Source organism: Abramis brama (genome assembly GCF_963993115.1).
Source record: "Abramis brama genome assembly, chromosome: 9".
In the NCBI taxonomy this organism is placed as follows: domain Eukaryota; kingdom Metazoa; phylum Chordata; class Actinopteri; order Cypriniformes; family Leuciscidae; genus Abramis; species Abramis brama.
In genome coordinates this window covers 1956123-1975255 of record NC_139971.1, presented here as the reverse complement: position 1 = coordinate 1975255, position 19133 = coordinate 1956123, and the positions used below count along the sequence as shown (strand labels likewise).

General features: G+C 39.0%; 1 protein-coding gene and 1 long non-coding RNA gene across 7 annotated transcripts in view; both read left to right on the top strand.

Moving 5' to 3' along the window:
- Positions 1–12669, top strand: part of insyn1 (inhibitory synaptic factor 1) — a 74800-nt gene extending 62131 nt beyond the window's left edge. For 3 of the 6 annotated variants that reach the window (XM_084124570.1, XM_084124567.1, XM_084124566.1), the window contains one exon: positions 11054–12669. In XM_084124570.1, coding sequence (XP_083980696.1) covers positions 11054–11761 — 708 coding nt within the window. In that variant the 3' untranslated portion in view covers positions 11762–12669. The remainder of the gene's footprint in view (positions 1–11053) is intronic. The other 3 variants (XM_084124571.1, XM_084124569.1, XM_084124568.1) reach the window with 1 other exon arrangement.
- An 828-nt stretch (positions 12670–13497) lies between these two features.
- On the top strand, positions 13498–16148 carry LOC311089675. The gene is made up of 3 exons (XR_014607731.1): positions 13498–13779; positions 15507–15546; positions 16113–16148. It is a non-coding gene; the product is annotated as an uncharacterized lncRNA (long non-coding RNA).
- The last annotated feature ends 2985 nt before the right edge of the window (positions 16149–19133 follow it).

Genomic DNA, 19133 nt, shown 5'->3' with positions numbered 1-19133 from the left:
AACAACACTCAAAGACTTTGTACTGAAGAACTTTATAAATGCCCACAATTATCAATGCGCAGGATTGCAGGATTCAGCAGAAGTTTAAGTAGGACAGCAGTTTTACTGTAATATCTCTCAGCAGGACAGTATTGGAGAAACACATTCAGTGAGACCAGTCACAACTTACATCTGCCTTTATTTCAGAAGCTTTTCAGATGCACAAATACTACACATCAACAACTGTGAAAAATGAATCTGTGAAGAGTTTTGAGATGGTCAATCAAAATCATATACATTTAAATATATATATATTTATATTTTATGTATACAGTAGTGGCCAAAATTATGTCCAGAGGGGATATTTGTTTTAATGACCCTACAAGTTCAATAAAACAACCAAAATATGAGGTAAATATTTAAATATGAGGGACGAACAAATGACTATGGCCTGGTTTCACAGACAGGGCTTAGATTAAAACAGGATTAGGCCTTATGGGTCAATAGGACATTTAAGTAGCTTTTATAAACATGCCTAGAAACAAAAACATTACTGGTGTGAATCTTGAAACAAAACAAAGACAGTGACATATTTTAAGAAATGCTTTCAGTTAAAACAGCTCAAACATTTTAGTCTGGGACTAGCGTGAGCCTTGTCTGTGAAACTGGGGGTATATGTAGATTATGATTATGTATACGCTCTTAACTGTTTGTTACATACATAAAAATATATATATATATATATATATATATATATATATATATATATATATATATATATATATATATATAATATTTATGATTTAATGATTTAGTGAGTCATAAATTGTTCTAAAAAATGGATTCCTTCTAGAATGAAGCACTGAGACGTGTGTCTGATAGATTATACCACAATATATTGGCGAATAAACAATCAAATAATGGCACAATCACGAATGGTTCGTCACGACCAAATCACAGAAAAAAAAATTGTGTTTGCTTTGTGTTTCTTATAAACAGTGTGTGTTTACTGCTAAATCGCAACATATATAGATTCTAGAATTCTATAAACTCTATTCTATAAATTCTATATTTTAAATTATTCACAAATGAACTGTTGAGTGTCAGCAAATGTTGTCATTTTAGGTATTGATAAATCATAATAAATTGTTGAGATGGGATTTTGGTGATTTACTTGTATATCAACACAGCTGTGATTACCTGCTGTTGATATATATACTCTATTTAATAAATTATATATACATTTTTATACAGTTGCATTTATATATTTATTATTCACAATTAAAGTGATCTATTTAGTTATGTATGAACACAGCAAGGGAATTGTCCTGCAGTAAACATGTTCAATACAAATGAAAGTGACCCCAGCTCAGCTAAAGCACAGAACAACAGCAGCGCGTGTTTTTATGCCTTTCCAGCGCGTGTTATTCACGGACCAGCGCCACAGATGACATTTAGCAGGAGGCTCTGGCGGGGAGTCAGCTGTCACTCGTAGGAATGCTAACCTCTGTATGCTAGCTCCCGCTATACCTGCGGTTCCTCGCGGACGGGAGAGGAGTGTCCTGCGGTTACCCGTACAGACGGGAGAGGAGTGTCCTGCGGTTACCCGTACCGATCGAAGCCCTGCTAGCAAGTCCTTCGGTAACCCCTCACAGCCATGGTTCGAATTACGTGGGAGCCAGTGGGAGCTGAGCTCCCATAGAGAGAGGATGAGCTCCCATGAAAGCAGTAAAATCATACACCTGTGGGGGTCTCTAAAAATCATCAGCACCATTATTTTAAATTACAAATAAAGCACTTTTTCCTTCAGACTACTGTAGCATGACTTAAAAGATAGGACAAGATGCCAAACACATGGATCTCGCGGGATCTCGGATCGTCATCACACTACGGTACATCCTTATGCTTAAAGAGCATCTTGCAGGTAAAAAAAAAAATCTAAATGAATATATAACCGTGTATGAAAATACCATATGAAAAGATAATGCAGGATTTAAAATGTTTTAAAACGACATAAGGACACCAATTTAGTAGATAAAGCTGACTGCCCGTACAAACCGCTTTTTTTCAACATCGCGTCATTTTACGTCACACGAGGGAGACGTGTGCTGTGCTCTGACGCAGCTCAGTGCAGAGTAGGCTGGTATTCAGTAAGAGCGGTCGTGAGTCAGTGTGTTTTCACTAGTTTTTGTATTTCAATTTATCATCGTCATGGTAAATTTATGTGTTTGTGGAGCTTGCAAAAACTCCAGCCTGTCAGGACATCGAGTACACCGGTTTCCTAACAAGAAAAAGGACGGTGCTATCTTTCGTGCCTGGGTTTGTGCAGGTGAAGAGACGGGATTTCTCTTCCGCGTCGGCTTCGGAAAACGCGGTCGTGTGTAGCGTTCACTTCAGATCGGAGGCTATCGTCCCGGCGATATGATGGAGTTCAACATGGGATACCGAAGTAAGAACCGGGTGAGACTCAGAGCTGGTGCGGTTCCTTCAGTGCACGCATCTTCGGGTTCTCCCGCCGGATGTAGGCGCGAGCACAACATCAACTGGCAAACGCAATGTAAGCGGAACGAAACTGAGCTACTCGTTATTGTGTTTGTGTGGACCGTTTATCAGTTTGGACCAGTGCAGCGCGAGCCTGATCAAGCAACACTGTAACTGCGAGATCCAGTAAATAAAGCATTTGAATTCGCCACATTAGTAATAACATCGCTGCAAGATCTAGTGAGAAATATTCACATTTCTCCATTTTTAACGGATCAAACAGCGCTGACGTGGAAACCAGGAATAAACATGAACATGCAATGAATGAACGAACTATCCAGTGTCCACAGATCAGCAACATTCACCATGTCTTTACTGTAGCAACACTAACTGCAACCATGGAAGTTTGGCATTTTCCACTAAGGCCCAGTATGCATCCACTTCCCTGCAACACTGACTACAAATGTATCCGGAATAAATATCTCTGTCTCTCGATGAGAAACCGCTAAGTTATATCACCTAACGTTAGTCTGGGTGGATATTAATGAGCATGACAAACGCCTGATCAAAGCTTAGTTTCTGTTATTGTAAGTTCCAATATGTTCTGTCTAACATTAATCCTGGCCTGTCCCTGCTCTCTTGGCAGCCTAGCAGGCTCATAATTGTATGGCTGTGGTCCGTCAACAATTTCCTCAAGCGTCCGAAATGTCATTGCGATCCACTTTTCCCTGTTGTTTGAATCGACCGCTCTCCCTCGTGCTACGTCACGCCCGTCACGCCCATTTTCAGATGCGGAAGTAAAATTTTCTCACAAAAACGACTCCAGAAGCCACTGTAGCGCATTTATAATTTTTTTTTAAAGAAAATCTAGTTCCTACATTATTTTTCTATACATTGACTTGTTGGGTCTTCTAACCTGCAAGATGCTCTTTAAATCAAGTGATAAAAGTGCCGCTGCGATCATTGGCGCGAATACTGTGTTTGTTTGTGGCTCGCGCACAGTCTTCACTCGGGCGCGCTTCAATCCGTTGTGGAGACTCTCTATTCGTTCCAGTAAAATTACAAAACAAAATGCACACAAACGTGTCTCTGCCTGATATAGAACCACTTATAAACATAATCGGATTTGATGAAAAAAAAAAAAGCTTATATGAGCGCGGATTCGAACCCAGAACATCTGACGCGTTTAGCAAATGTTCTACCACTGGACCACTTAAGTACACGGTCGAATCTGTCGGATCTATCTATTTACTCGCGTGAAAATTCTCACAACTAACAGCATATATTAGACCTCATTAAACGACAAATTAAACCAAATGTACTATTTAAATTGAATTGTTACCAACGCTTTTTTATTATATTTACAAATTTTTATATTTTTATATTACATTATTAAGCTACCGCGCCTGCTCATATGCTACTTTTTTTTCTTTTCTTTTTTTTAAAGAGACCCCCACAAAGATGAAATCATAATTCGAACCCTGCTCACAGCCCTCCGGAGGTAGAGCAAAAGATGTCAGGAACATGAGTGCTTCGATAGAAATAACGTCCCGAGCATTGATCTACACTCCATAGACACATTTACATGATGTCATAGTGAATATGTTATTTTTAGATATTTAATATCACAGCTGTGTTGATATACAAGGAACTTTTCCTTTTTTTTTCCCTCTCGATCAGAGGTCACTAAATCCCATCTCAGCAATTTATTAAACAGTTATGTTTTTATTAATGCCTTTACTGTTTTTACATCAACATTTCCCAACAGTTAATCTGTGAATGATTTAAAAATGCAGAATTTATAGAATAGCGTTTCTATACGTTGTAATTTAGCAGTAAACACACACTGTTAAAGGGGAAATGAAGCAGTCAATCAAGTTTACATGATTTACAAGATGGATTTCCACTATAATCAACAATTATATAAGAAACATGACAAATGTAAACATATAAAAGAAAAAAAAGAAAAAACGTTATATCTTTTGCTGCCAGGGCGCTGCCATTGTGTGCAGTATTCTAAAGTGTGACGTCACGGGGTTGGTTGGCTTTAATAAACCTGGCTGAATGTATTAATATCACGACGTCAAACTGTCTACACCACGGAGTTTTGACCGCGAACAACTAACGTAAGGTACAGTCATTATTAGCTAACAGCTGTAAGCATGAACTAGCTAACACTAACTTAGTGTTTAGCTAACTTTAGTGGAGTTTATTAGTACCAGACAAAAAGACGACGTCTAACGTTAACGTTATGTTAACAAACTGCACATGGAAACATTGTTCGCGATGTCTGCCATCATATTCATGTCAACAACACCATGTAAGTTAGCATGTATTAATATATGCATTTGAGCCGATACGGCGTGGGAACCGAGCAGTGGTAAGTTACGTTGTTATGTCGAACAGCCGGTGGTGGTTTTGGGCGAAGAGCGGGTTGGTAAGTTGCAACGCGTGTGGCTGTTGTAATGCGATGCCCACCGTGTCAGAGTCCATCTGCTGTATATAACATACGTTAGACTTCATTAGTTGTTTGCGGTCAAAACTCCGTGGTGTAGACAGTTTGACGTCGTGATATTAATACATTCAGCCAGGTTTATTAAAGCCAACCAACCCCGTGACGTCACACTTTAGAATACTGCACACAATGGCAGCGCCCTGGCAGCAAAAGATATAACGGTTTTTCTTTTTTTTCTTTTATATGTTTGCATTTGTCATGTTTCTTATATTATTGCTGATTAAAGAGGAAATCCATCTTGTAAATCATGTAAACTTGATTGACTGCTTCATTTCCCCTTTAAAGTACTCTAGACATTCTGTGATTCAGTTGTGACAAACCATTCGTGATTGTGCCATTATTTGATTTTATATGCCAATATAATCTATTAGAAACACTTTATAATAGACTATTGAGTGAATGATTCAATGACTCTCTCATGAAGAATCTCTCATCTGTGTTTTTAATTGAATCAGTTGGTGTGTTTGAAGTAATCAGATTAATGAATGATTCCATGATTCGCTTGCAATGTAACTGCAGAAAGCAGTAGCGGTTTTTGGCACGGGCGAACCGGGCAATCGCCCGGGGCGGCATTTTTTGGGGGGCGGTGCCGCCGGCACGAGCAGAAAAAAAAAATCTGCGTCGCGAAGCGGTTTTCTATTATCTATCATTTCACTGTGTGGGGAATTGGCAAATTTGCGCCCCCTTCCGCAGCTGCAGGCGCCCCTGCTTGCTGAGAAGATGCCGTGCAGAGAAGATGTTTGTTTGAGAAGGGGAAAGGGGAGGGGGCGCGGAGGCGCGGGCGCGGATGACAGTTCACCTCTGGGGGGGATCCATATAGTTATCTAAGTCAGTCAAACCTCGACTTTCTTCCAAATAACGCACATTTCATTCATAATATTATAAATACAGGCCTCTATATTTCCTGCACATTTTTGTTTTTCTGAATGGTCTGAATGGCTAATAAAAATAGGTAATACAAAACGATTACTTGGTCACCACCACCAAGGTGAATTGGTTTAGTCTTGACTTCTGGTCGTGAGTCTCGTGACTCGTGAGCGACAGTTGGTATGGGGGGGATCAGAGGAAATCTGTTGATTGTCGATGTCGAGTGTCAAATAAGAGATGGACAAGAAAGGTACAAGCCATTAGGTGCCCAATTTAAATTAGAAACGAGCGAAAGATAAAGGTATGCAACTATGTTTTCTCTGTATGATTACGGTATCCATGTCATGAATGAAGGGGCAATATTAGTTGGTGGGTATAACTCTTATTTGTTAGCCTTTTTGCTATGATTCTTGCTATGCTTAACAATAATTCGGTTTTAACTCAAACACGAGATCTAATTTCACCATAATATTGTTCTTTGCAACAAAACTGTTACAAGTTCAGTTATTACACTGCAAAAAAATGCTTTTCTTACTTAGTATTTTTGTCTTGTTTCCAGTCCAAATATCAAACATTTCTTAAATAAAGATGCATAACGTTAGTTTAACAAAGTGGTAAAATGACATAATTAAGTCTTGTTTTCTGGGGAAATAATTTCTTTTTTTATTTACCCAGAAAACAAGACTTAATATCTTAAAATTGAGTGAAAGACTTAAAATTGAGTTTTTGCTTAAAACAAGCAAAACATGATCTGCCAATGGGGTAAGAAAAATTATGTCCAAATGGGGGAATGGGGGAACGCTCGAAGGGGGTCTCGCCCAGGGTGTAATTCAATGTAGAACCGCCACTGGCAGAAAGAGCCTATCTTTGTTACAAAGTAACTGGCCATATTGTATCTAAAATGTAACTCAATATTGACTTGCTTATTATAAACGTATTGTTTTCACACATTTTCAGAAATGCAGAAAGGCCAGTTTGGTGTCATTTGCAACACCAGATATAATCGCTCCAAACGGCAGGTCTTTCAGCCCACAGTGTGCAGTTTTCCTGGACGTTGCTGATGTGTAATTTAGCTACAGTGAGACGAGCGTCAGCTGAAAGCGCCGGAGTGGGAAGAGGAATCTGTTCTGCGTTGAATAATCCAGCTGCAATCTCTGCCATTATGAGGGCCGAGGCCGACAAAAGGATGTGATTTTTACCCTATAGACTGTAATTACTATTGCAGGTTCTCATTGTGCTCCTTCCAGTTAAAACGCAACGTGTCCCAACGCTAATGACTTCTTCCTGATGTGTTCATTCATCCTTTACACTTAGGCAATCTGTTTACCCAATAATTTACTCCATAGCCCACTCACTCTCTCTGCATCTCGGAGGAAAGGCGCAGGGATTACTGCTCATTGTGGCTGCGTCGAGCCCATCTGTGACCTAGAAAGGGTTCGCAGACCCTTTAAGCTTGCGCTGCTATCTAGTTAAATTGCTTCAGGAGCTGTTGTGGGGTGAGGGCATCGCCTAGGCTGGCTCATTTGAATGATTTTGTTTCCCCCGAGGAAAGCCTGCGTTCTTCGAGCGAGCCGCAGGAACGGAGGCGGCTGCTTCCGTGATTATGCCGCACAACGGACATTATCTGCCAAATTAGACGTTTTCTGTTTCTGTTAGCAGTTTGTGTTGCACTTGGAGGGGGGAGGTGGAAAGGTATAATTTGTGCAGTGTTAACATACTTTCTTCTGCCTGTGTAAAATGTAGAAAGACATCCGGCCCGACACAGCAGGTGGGCTCAAACAATGGATTTAGATGGCTTAAAGCGGGACTATGCTGTACAAAAATATGTGAAATAAGCATGCATACAATTATGCGTACATATAGCTCAAATATGAGCCAAAAAATGTTAAAGTAATATCGGTCAATAACTAAAGCAGTGTTTATTATGCAATAAAAAAAAAGTCAAGTGCCAATGACCAAAATAAACTGTACATTTCACAGCATGGGACAGATTTACCAGATCTGACCTATAAAATGACTTGTGCTCGATTGCATACCATTTTTAAACCTGTTAATTTAGAAGTTATCAGAAGAAGCACTGGGTGATGACCAATAGCAGACGGGGAGTGTTCGAGAAACCTTTTTATCTATGTACACTCTTAAAAATAAAGGTTCTTTATGTCATTATGGCTCTATGAAGGACCTTCGACATCTATGGAACCTTTCTAATGCACAAAAGGTTCTTTATAGTGGAAAAAGGTCCTTCAGATTATTAAAAATCTTGATGTTGTTTTCAGGCTCTACTAGAGCATGTTTTCCTGCTTGAATGTTGATTATTTTCCTCATATTCTCCATTGTTGCGGCTCCTCTCTTCCCAGTCTGTCAGTAACGCTCTGTTTACTTCCTGTCTCTATGAAGCCCCTCCTTCTGAAAAGCACACTGTGCTCTGATTGGTCGGCTGGACCAGTGTGTTGTGATTGGTCGAGCGCTTCGAGTGTGTTTGGGAAATGTCCCGCCCCTTACCATAACCGCCAGTTTAACACACTACTAACTAACTCAACCAGGCCCCGCCCCTTTATTCTGCGTATTAATTATTATAATGAGGAATATTGTGACGTTTGTTCCCGGAAGAAACTCAAGACTACAATGTAGGCGTTTCAGGAGTTCAGAAACACTGACACTGATATAGAGAAGAACTGGAGCTTCTTCATGATCAAACAGCAACATCACACACTAAAGAAAGATGCACAAAAAGCACAATAGGTCATCTTTAAGAACTGTTCACTAAAGGATTCTTTCCGGAGCCAAAAATGTCCTTCTATGGCATCACTGTGAAAAAAACCCAAAAAACTCTTTTGGAAACTTTATATTTTATGAGTGTACGTCTGGTGCCTCTAGAGGCTCAGAAATTACACACTTCACCTTTCAATTGGAATTGGAAATAACTTTTACTGACAGTGCACTTGTTCCTGTGAGGATGTGCTGCAGTTCCAATTAATATTAAAAATGGCATGAGTCATAACGGACCTAATATAGATAAAATTATGCTCCTCTCTTGGATGACAGGGGTTTGTGAAATGTGTCTAACGGTGCCAGACTATCCGGAAAACATTGATTGAATTAAATCCTGCTTTTGCGGGACGAGTAATCTAGTAAACAAAGCTATCTCATCCGCCCTTGGGCCAGCAATTCATCTCACATCCTCAGCACCACAGAGTGTGTTTTTAAGCTTCCTACCCTTCATCCAGAGACGCCATCGCATGCGTCACACTGCTCAGGCAATGACATGAGCATCATGAACCAGAAATCAGGAGCATAGACTGAAAACCAAGGAGGTATAATAATAAATAAATAATAAAAGAGAGAGAAAGCATAGTAGTCTTTAATGATCCTTCAGAAATCATTCTGAGATGATGATTTGATGGTCAAGAAACATTTCTGATTAATATCAATGTTAAAAACAGCTGTGGTTTTATGGAAGTTATCATAACTGGTAGTTCTATGATTTAATTGGACAATGACAGACAGGGTTGGACAACTATTGGGTGGCAGTGATGATGGGAACATTATTAAAAATCTGTCGCTCAATCCAATCCAATTGCCCTTTACCTAAAAGTTGTTTCCGAGCCAATTTATCATTTGATTGGCCTAATAAATGTGACATCTCTCTCTAAAGAGGTTTTGTGAGGGGTTTCAATCAGGCAGGACGTCATGTTTCTCCAGCTATTTGATGATGTAGTGCCATTCATGCAGAATATGGGTGGGAAAACATCTTAAAACAATGGGAGGTCCAGTCATAAATGAACTCTATATACACAATACAATACAAATAGCATACAGTAAACGAAGCAATTTCATGAAGTCAAGCTGTCATAGTCCATAAGCGCCTGAGCAAACTCAACAACCGGCTTTTGCAGCACATGCTTAAATATAGTATCACCCGTTCAGTCAGTGATTACAGATAGAGATGAGAAAAAGTGTCTCAGGCAACTCATCTGTTAAATCAGTGAGCGGATCACGGAAACACAGCCCTCCTCTGGCTTTCGCTGCGGTGTAATCAGGGATTTAGAGCTCCTAATTGCTCCTTTGGAGTCATTGTGCCGGATAAATGAATTAGATTTTTAATCCCTCATGCCAGCAGGGCATTTTCATCTGATCCTTCTGTGTTTATGCCACAAAGTGACAGGAAAAAAACACACCTAAACCAAGAAACCTTGTGACACGGGTCTGAAGAACATTTAGATCAAATTCTCCTCATTCTTAAGGCCACAAAGGGTTAAAGGGTTAGTCTATATTCAGATCTTAACTGGACTAACTACTGAGACCAACATTGGGAAAGAATGTTGGGAAATAAACGTGCAGGTTATTTAAGTAATTGGGAGGTTTTTTTCTTATTAAATCAACAGCATGATTTTAGCATTCAAATCAGAACCATTTGGACCGATATTACAGTTTCTCGTTTTTCAGCCCATATTTGATTGGATATGTATTGTGCACGGTTATCTAAAGTTAATCATTTCATAATATTGTCATCTTTAGCAAATCTCAAAATTAATAATCTATTTTTCATAATGAGCATATCTGAACAAGTATGTGATGCCTAAACTCTCTTGTATTTATTTATGTATTGATTTATTGATTTATTTAATTGTAATCTATTCAAATTGTGCTAAAAAAAAAAAAGTTAATAACATTTATTGGTTATCTGCCATGACATAAAAATAATAATTGCTTTGTCAGTATATGCAATCATTTTATCTTAGGTTCTGAAACTGAGCACAATTTAAACACCATTTTATATATATACAGTACTTTTGCACAGTACTGTATGTTTGTTTGTTTTTTTGTTTGTTTTTTCTAAAGGGAAAAATATTCAATAAAGAAAAGATCATAAATGTGCAGTGCGTGTGTGTGTGTGTAGATAGATCGCTGGGCGAATCATAAAAGCCCACGCTGGGAATCACAACATAATTGTGAAAATTAATTTCATATACTGACACTTCCATCGAATATTGTGTTGGACAACGAGGGCCCTGCAAGTCAACTCAATTCAATTTTTGTTCAAACAGTTTAATAAAATGAATCATGATCCTAGGATCACTTCAGCGCTTTCCGAGAGCAACTGAAGTTGACCAAAGTTAAATTAGACTGACCTTCAGGGTGATGCTAATGCATGTTTGATGACCAAGGAAGGAAAAGCCATTATTTCATCATTCTCTCTCTCTCACGCAGGTGGTGGGTCAGATCGACAAACTCACATCGGATTTTGACTTGGACCTGGAGCCGGACGACTGGACGGTGGCGACGGCGAGCAGCACTTCGAGTAGCGAGCGAGGTTTGGGCGAGGCCTTCAGACTGGACTTCCTCGGCCAGGACATGCTCTCGGACAGCTGGGACTTCTGCAACTTCCTGGAGTCGGCGAACCGGAAAGCACACAGGGATGAGCCGGACGAGGCCCAGACGAGGCCCACAACCGCCAGCGTTTACTCGCAGATGAACGGGGGTCTCCCCGTCCCAAACGGACCTTTAATCATCACACCGGACTCCTCCAGCGAAGAGGCGTCTAGCTCAACGCACAGCCAGAAAACCTCCCGGACCTCCGGGACCAGAGAACGGGTCCGCTTCAGCGACAAGATCCTCTACCACGCCTTGTGCTGCGACGATGATGAAGACGAGGAGGAGGACGGTGGCGAGGAGGACGATAAAGGCGAGTGTGGGACCCCGGATACGGACAGCGAGCCGAGTCCGTTAGCCAGTTCTCCGATCCCGCCGCTATCCTCCTCCGACCTCTACAATTGTCGGGAAACGGCGTCCGCGGGCCCGTCGCCAGTGAAGGTGTCAATGATTGGCTCTCATACGCTCCCGAGGAAAGGTCTTCTAAACCCGGGCTGCCGGAAAAAAACTGTTACGCAACAGCAGCACACAGACGGTTTCGGATAAGAGCACTCAGACTGTACTGCCATACGTCCCCGCCAAACAGAAGAGCAAGGACCTCTGAGAGAACAGCCAACTTTGCATATACGAAACAAGAAGGAACTGAGACAGGATTACAAAGAACTATATACCATTTAATATTAAATACATAGATAATAGATTAAAAAAAAAACACTAATGAATTACTAAATAAATTATATATGGGAAAATTTCAAGACTTTTGTCCTGCATGAAACGCTCTCGTCTCTTTCTTCGCACATTATCAGAGATTTGTTTCCTTTGAGCGTTATTCATCTTAAGATGTATTAATAACCAGCTCTTAAAAGTGTTCATACGACAACTTCAGTGGTTAGGAAAGTTTCAAAACTACACTATTGACCAAGGCTGCATTTATTTGATCAAAAATACAGCAAAAACAGTAATATTGTCAAATAATATTACAATTTCAATTGGAAGTTAAAATGGGAATTTTTAGGAATACAAAATATTCTTAACTTTATTCGGTAACACTTTACAATAAGGTTTCATTAGCATTAGTTCACTACAAACTGCACTTCTGCAGAATGTATTAATCTTTGTTAATGTTAATCTCAACATTTACTAATACACTAATAAAATCAAAAAGTTAAAATTCGTTTATGCACTGTGAACTAACATGAACAAACACTGACCAGCTGTATTTTCATTAACTAACATTTACAAATACAGTAACACACGTATTGCTCATGGTTAGTGCATGTTAGTTAATACATTAACTAATGTTAACACATGAGATCTTTTTGTAAATAACAATAAAGAAGAATTATATTCTTGTAAAAAAAATGATTCAGCAATTGATCAAAAGTGACAGTAAAGACATTTCAAATGTTACAATGTAAAGATTTCTATTTCAAATAAACATGAAAACATTCCTGAAAACATTGTATCATGGTTTCCATAAAAATATGAAGCAGCACAACTGTTTTTAATGTATTTTTGATCAAACAAATGTAGTCTAGACTTCTTACATTAAAAAAACTCTTAATTATTCCAAACATTTGAATGGAAGTGTAAATCTCTACAGATGTTAGTGAGCTAAATCTGGCGTATTTGAGGATCGTTCCCTCGTTTGGTTTGGACGGATGAGGGAAGAGATAGAAACAGGCGTATTTTGAAGTGCCTGCTTTCCTCTCTGACATTTACTCTGCTTCTCTCGCCTCTCTCCTCTCGGCGGGGAGGTCGGGGTCGTCGGGGGGGACGACTTGAATCCCGGCGCACAAAGCCCAGATGCGAAAGGTTATGTCTCCCCATTCTTGTGCCCAGTGGGGATTGTGAACTCAATAGTGCTGTGTTTTATTCAAAGGGATGTTGCCAATAGCACAGCTGATCGATCCTCGCGAGGAGGGCGTTCGTTCGAGTCCTCGCCTCCCGGCTTTGAGGGTCTTTAACAAAAACCTGCCTCTCTGTTAGAGCTTTTGGTATTTACTCTACAGTGCAAAACAATCCTGTGGTGGGAAGAAATGTGTGAGTGGGTGGGGGAGAGAGAGAGAGAGAGAGAGAGAGAGAGAGAGAGAGAGAGAGAGAGAGAGAGAGAGAGAGAGAGAGAGAGAGAGAGAGAGAGAGAGAGAGAGAGAGAGAGAGAGAGAGAGAGAGAGAGAGAGAGAGAGAGAGAGAGAGAAAAGAGAGCGAAATTATACATTAGAGAAAATGGAAAGGCAAATGAAGGGCAAAGTAGCCCAGCAAAATGAATGTTTGAAGACAGATTGTTCTTAATTACCCCCTCAGCGTAATCATTTACTCGGATTCATCTCCCGTGGGAGTCGAGACGGTCAGGCCGATAGATCCCGAACGACCGGCTTGCTCTGAAAACCTCCGTCTAATGGCCTTCCAAACACACTTCTTCCTTTTCCAAGACAAGACGTTCATCTTGTGAATCCTGAAGGCGGGTCACGAGGTCGGATTGTGGAGTGATATCAAGCTCGCTGACTGATGACAACTGGTGTAAATCAAAGGAGATTCTGTAGGCCAGTGCTTCCCAAACTGGGGTATGTGAACACAGTGCTAAGTTTAGTTTCATTTAATTCTATCCCACCTTAAAATAGCATTCAAACCGAGCATGTATTTCCAACAGGCAAAACGTCACTTCTAGTGTTAAAACAGAAAAATGGTAGTGCCGTAAAAGGTCGAATACATGACGTCCAATCAAATGACCTCCTCTTTTGCGGTCAAAACTGACTGCATCTACACAAGCAGTGTGTGTATGAAAGGTTGCGTGCAGATATGTACTGTATATAAAAGTGTTTTTTAGCACTTACTAGCATAAGACACAGACTGACACATAGAGATCGGTTGAAGACAGCCTCTCTTCGATACAGAAGACGACCCTGTGTGAGTTCTTGTTTTTAATACGAGCAAGAATGCCATTTTCCCGAATATCCACATGATTGCAAATGTGACATTGATTTTATGCAACAGTTCAAACAAACAAAAAGGTAATGTTAAGTGATGTTGATTTACAACAGTATTGTTTTCTCTATTCTGCCACTAAAGAATAGTTCAAACGAAAGCCACAGCAGAAATGTTGTTTCGTCAGTGAACAAATCTGCGGCTTTGAACGAAACAGGAGAGTCAATGATTCAATGACTCATTTGTTACTGAATGAATGAATGAATGACTCGATGACTCACTCATTAAGACAGTGACATGCCGCCACCTACTGGCAGTTTTAGTTTAATATTTAAAAAGTATCACTTTGTTTTTACCATCATTTCACAATACATTTCTGTGTTGAATATTTGTTATTTAACACATTATCTCATGACATTATTTATGCCATTGTAATTGCATTCATGAGCAGGATTAAATGCCTCTAGCGGAAAGATGATCCATTTGATTGAAATTATTGATTTAGTTTAACGGATTGCTTTATTTTATTAAGAATTAAATTAATGGAGTTTTAATAATTTGACATAAAACATGACATATATTTAATAGAGAAACTTTGCCTTTATAAAGGTAATAAATGCACCTGAAAATCAATTTAAAGGGGCAAATATTGTCCCTTAATGGAAAAGGTGTGATGTAACTGGTTCAAAATCAATAAAAAATATGAGACGATTCAAGTCGATTGAGATGTTAAAGGAATCGCGATACATGTTTTGAACAGCAGGGGCGCTGAAGCTGTATACTGTGACCTCCAACATGGCAAACAAGCGTAGATCGTTCAGATCTGAGGTGTGGCGGCATTTTGACTTTCCGAAGACTAAAAATGAAAGCGACGAGGTGGTAACAGACTGAACACAAACTGTGTGCAGATACTGCAAGAAGATGTTAATACACACTAATAGCACAACAGACATGATGCAGCATCTAAACCATCACCAAAGCTGCAGTCTCCTCCGTCTGCACGTAGAAGACGTTACAGGCCAAACCACACTGACCGGAGCCATTGAGATCACAAAGTGCACTGGTGTTTTCGTGTCGTTGTAGAAAATGAATCCTCATCTGGAGGATACGCAGGGGACATGGTGCTGAATATGAAAAAAAAAAAAAATAATGAAATGGGAGGAAAAATAAGCCAATGCTTTTGCGTTCTCCAGCAAATGTTTTGTGTGTTCCCCTAAGAAACTTTGTGGTCGTTCAAAGACTTTTGTGTTCCCCTGAGAAAGTGAGTCCAAAGTTTCATGGGGGAACACAAAAGCATTGCCAAATAATTTTTCCTCCAATCTCTTTTTCTTTTTTTTTCACAATGTCCCTTTGGGATCTCCATAAGAGAAAGACCAGCGGAGAAAGGAGAAAGCTGCGAGAACCAGGTATTGTATTTATTTTACCATCTCTTTCTCTAAATGTGTAGATGGAATTGTTTTTAAATAATTTGTTGATTAACATGGCATATTTTTCTAAATGTGTCCCATTTTTCTAACTCTTGCAAGTGTAATGATACAAATGATAACAAATAATATTAAAATATTGCCTTTATATAACAATGTGAAACCCCTGTCACTGTTGTACGTAGCATTTACGTAGACTTTTTTTATTTCTGCTATTCCTCTGAGCAAGAAAAGGGTGAAGAAAGTCAGTGGATTTGAAATTTCAATTTAGTTTTATCTATTTTATTTGACATAAAAGAAAAGATAGTTGCAGCATTGTTTTATTATACTGAGAAATAATAAAAGGAAACTTTTTCATTTATAATATGTCTTAAATCTCATTTTGTTGTGAGAATATCATATCGTGAAACCAGTATTGTGAATCCTATTGCATGGTGAGTTGAGTGAATCGTTCCATCGCTACGGCTCTCTGAAGAGTTTGGGAATCACCGCTGTGGGCTGTTCGGCTCAGATGTCATTCTGTGTCACTTAAAACGGCTTCTTTACAGGTCCAGGGGCCGATGAACTGCGGAGAGGAGAGTTTCTGTCGAGCGCTAAAGCCAATGAGAGGTTATCAAGAAACCTGCAATTTCAGTCCGCAATAATAAAAGAAAACCGGCATCTAAAAACAATGCCTTGCCAACGTCCATCATAAAACTTTATTACTAATGTCTTGTTAAAATATGTACCATGGTTTCTGATTCTGCCAAAATGATTGTCAGTCCAATAAAAAAAATATTTAAAAAAACTTGGTAACACTTTACTTAAAGCCTTTATGTATAATGGATTATTCATAATGTACATTATAATGCATTATATATTTTCAGAAATAATTGCAACCAAAGTTAAAATGCATTATAATAAGATTCCTTGTTACATCTGAAATTGGTTGTGCGTTTTAATGCATTTTACATATAAGTAAAGGTGTAACAATGAATAGATAAGTGTTAATGTATTATAACTGTGGTAACAATTCATGAGGTCATATAATTATTAAAGCATTAAAATGTTTTTTATAATGCACCATATATAAAGTGTGTGTTGTAAAATATGTAACTTACTATTCACCACCACTGACAACATGAACTGTGTTTAATTTGCATTAACTATGGTATTTTGGTAGACTTTTGGATTGAATTAATGTAAGGCACATTATTATGAAAGAATCAGTATAGATTTGTGGATTGCAGTCGAGACACTGAAGTCAAATAATCATCAAGCAATGGCAGTAAATAGACGCGGCTCACGTCTGGGCTCACGCTGGCAAACCGAGCTCGGCGTTTTGTGCACATTTCCATTCATCTTGTGTGTTTAATGTTGGTGAGGCTTTGTGGTGAAGGACGCATTGAATAACAATCAAAGGATCACACCCCGCTGCTCCATCTGCCATTTCCTCCAGTTAGATTGAAGACCAACAGGTCATCAGACACATTAACATAAACAAGCAAAGCACGGCGGCGAGAAGAAGCCATCTATCAGGAGAAAAACTAACCAAGAGCTGCACCTTTACAGCTGATCTCGCTTTCCTTTTTTCAAAGGGCTAAAACGCTGCGAGTGAAGTTCCCTCTCTGTTTTTGCTAACATGCCATTAGCTGATCAGATCGGCATCGACAGCTTTGCCTTTTAATGAACGAGCTCGGGCTGGTGATTGAAGCCATTCAATGACTACAGAGCTTTAGCTCCCCAAAGTGAAATGTCGATGAGTTTGTATGACAGTGTGTATCTTTTTTACATTTTTGTGTGTGTATGTGTGTGTAAAAATGGACTAGATCTTCTCCAGTCAGCCATAAAGCGCCATTCTGCCCACCAACAAACAAGTTCAGTGGAGAGCAAGAGGGATTATTTAGCCAATTAAAGAGGATAATGAAGTGGATTTGCTGATACAGTCTTATTGGAGACTGCAGTCCAAGAGACGGGAACTAATAAGCCTTCAATCTGAGAGGGTAGCAGAAAACTGGAGAACATTTTTAACTACTAGCAGACAGGCTTTCAAACGAGAGCATCGCACTGCCTCCAGGCCATCATTACTTCATCCCTAAACAGAACAGGGACATTTCATTAGTGTGAAGACTTTTGTTAGATGTGTATTTCTGTGTGTGTCAGGGGAAAACTCTCTGATACACGACGTCCACATGCATGCGCTCTGGACAGTCTCTGAGGCTTGCCAAAATAAAACACTTTTGGTCATTTACTGGATTTTAAAAGCTTTGATGAATATTTTAACATGCTTTCTGTCATTTGGACAGATAAAAAATACAACAAGTCCTTCCTACTCAACCCTGTACAGCCTGACATATACAATAATAGTCAGAAAATATATATTTTTAAATGGAACAGTTTATTGAACCTTTAGAAAAAGAGTGAGAACACGAAGCTCACACGAAGAGGCTCGAGCAAAAATATGCAATTTGGTGCAAATGCTGATATTTATGAGGCCAAAAAGTAAGATGAAAATTCTGATAGTCTGTAGTTATAAATGATAATGTAATGCAATACACTGATTATTGAGAGATGAACAAATAAATGTTTCTCAAAAGCCTGAAGGATCATAATTGATACTCTCATTTTTATGGATAATCAAGTAAATGTCAGTTGCTTCAGTCTAGTAAGTGTTCATCCTGCAATATTACCAACAATATAAAATATATTGTTGCGTTTACATAATACAAATCAGTAAAGATGTCACCGCAGAAAGACACGTGAAGGTGGATTTTTGTGCAATTATACTTGTACTCGCTACAAAAGTCTAAACTATCAATCAGACGACAAAAGGCATGGAGTAGATTGTGTGCGACAGGTTTATCAGCAATGTTTTGATCATTTAGAGGCCTTGGAAATTCATCCATCAAATATGATACAGTAGGCTTTTTAGGGTTAAGAAACAGTAAAGGAGGATTTGAAGTAAGTAAAAAGGCAAAAAATCTAATATTTTAAGCACTCTTGTGAATATAAACCCAGCGAGAGACGTGAGCGAGGATTTGAGGTGAGAAAGTACAGATTTGAAATGATGGAAAATGTGTGAGATATTAATTAATAAAGCGGGTGACTGGATTGCTTAACCACACTATGTTATTTTTTTCATATACCTAAAAAAAAAACATACACAAAAATGACACAGAACTTGACACAGAAGTTTTTATGATACTGTATGGATGTCTTCTTTCATGGATATGATACACATAATAAAGCATAATAAAAATGGAGCATGATGGAAAGATTACATCTCATTAGAGTGATGGATAATTATTTGTAGCACAACCTCTGCATTATTCCATATATTACTTGTGTAGTTGTGGTTTGAGTGAGCCGATCAACGACCACACATATTAAAGACGACTACACCTTCATTTTAACAAAATCCAAATCTTCACCCATCATCTCGATACCCAAAATCACTTCACACTTTTGTGCTTATTCTTATACTTTTTGTTTTTAAATGCAAGTGATGTGACAAAACAAGGGCGCTGTAGTGAAAGCAGACAGTTGTGCGTTCTGGTGGCAAATCAGGGTCCGTACAGAAGAGAGCTCAA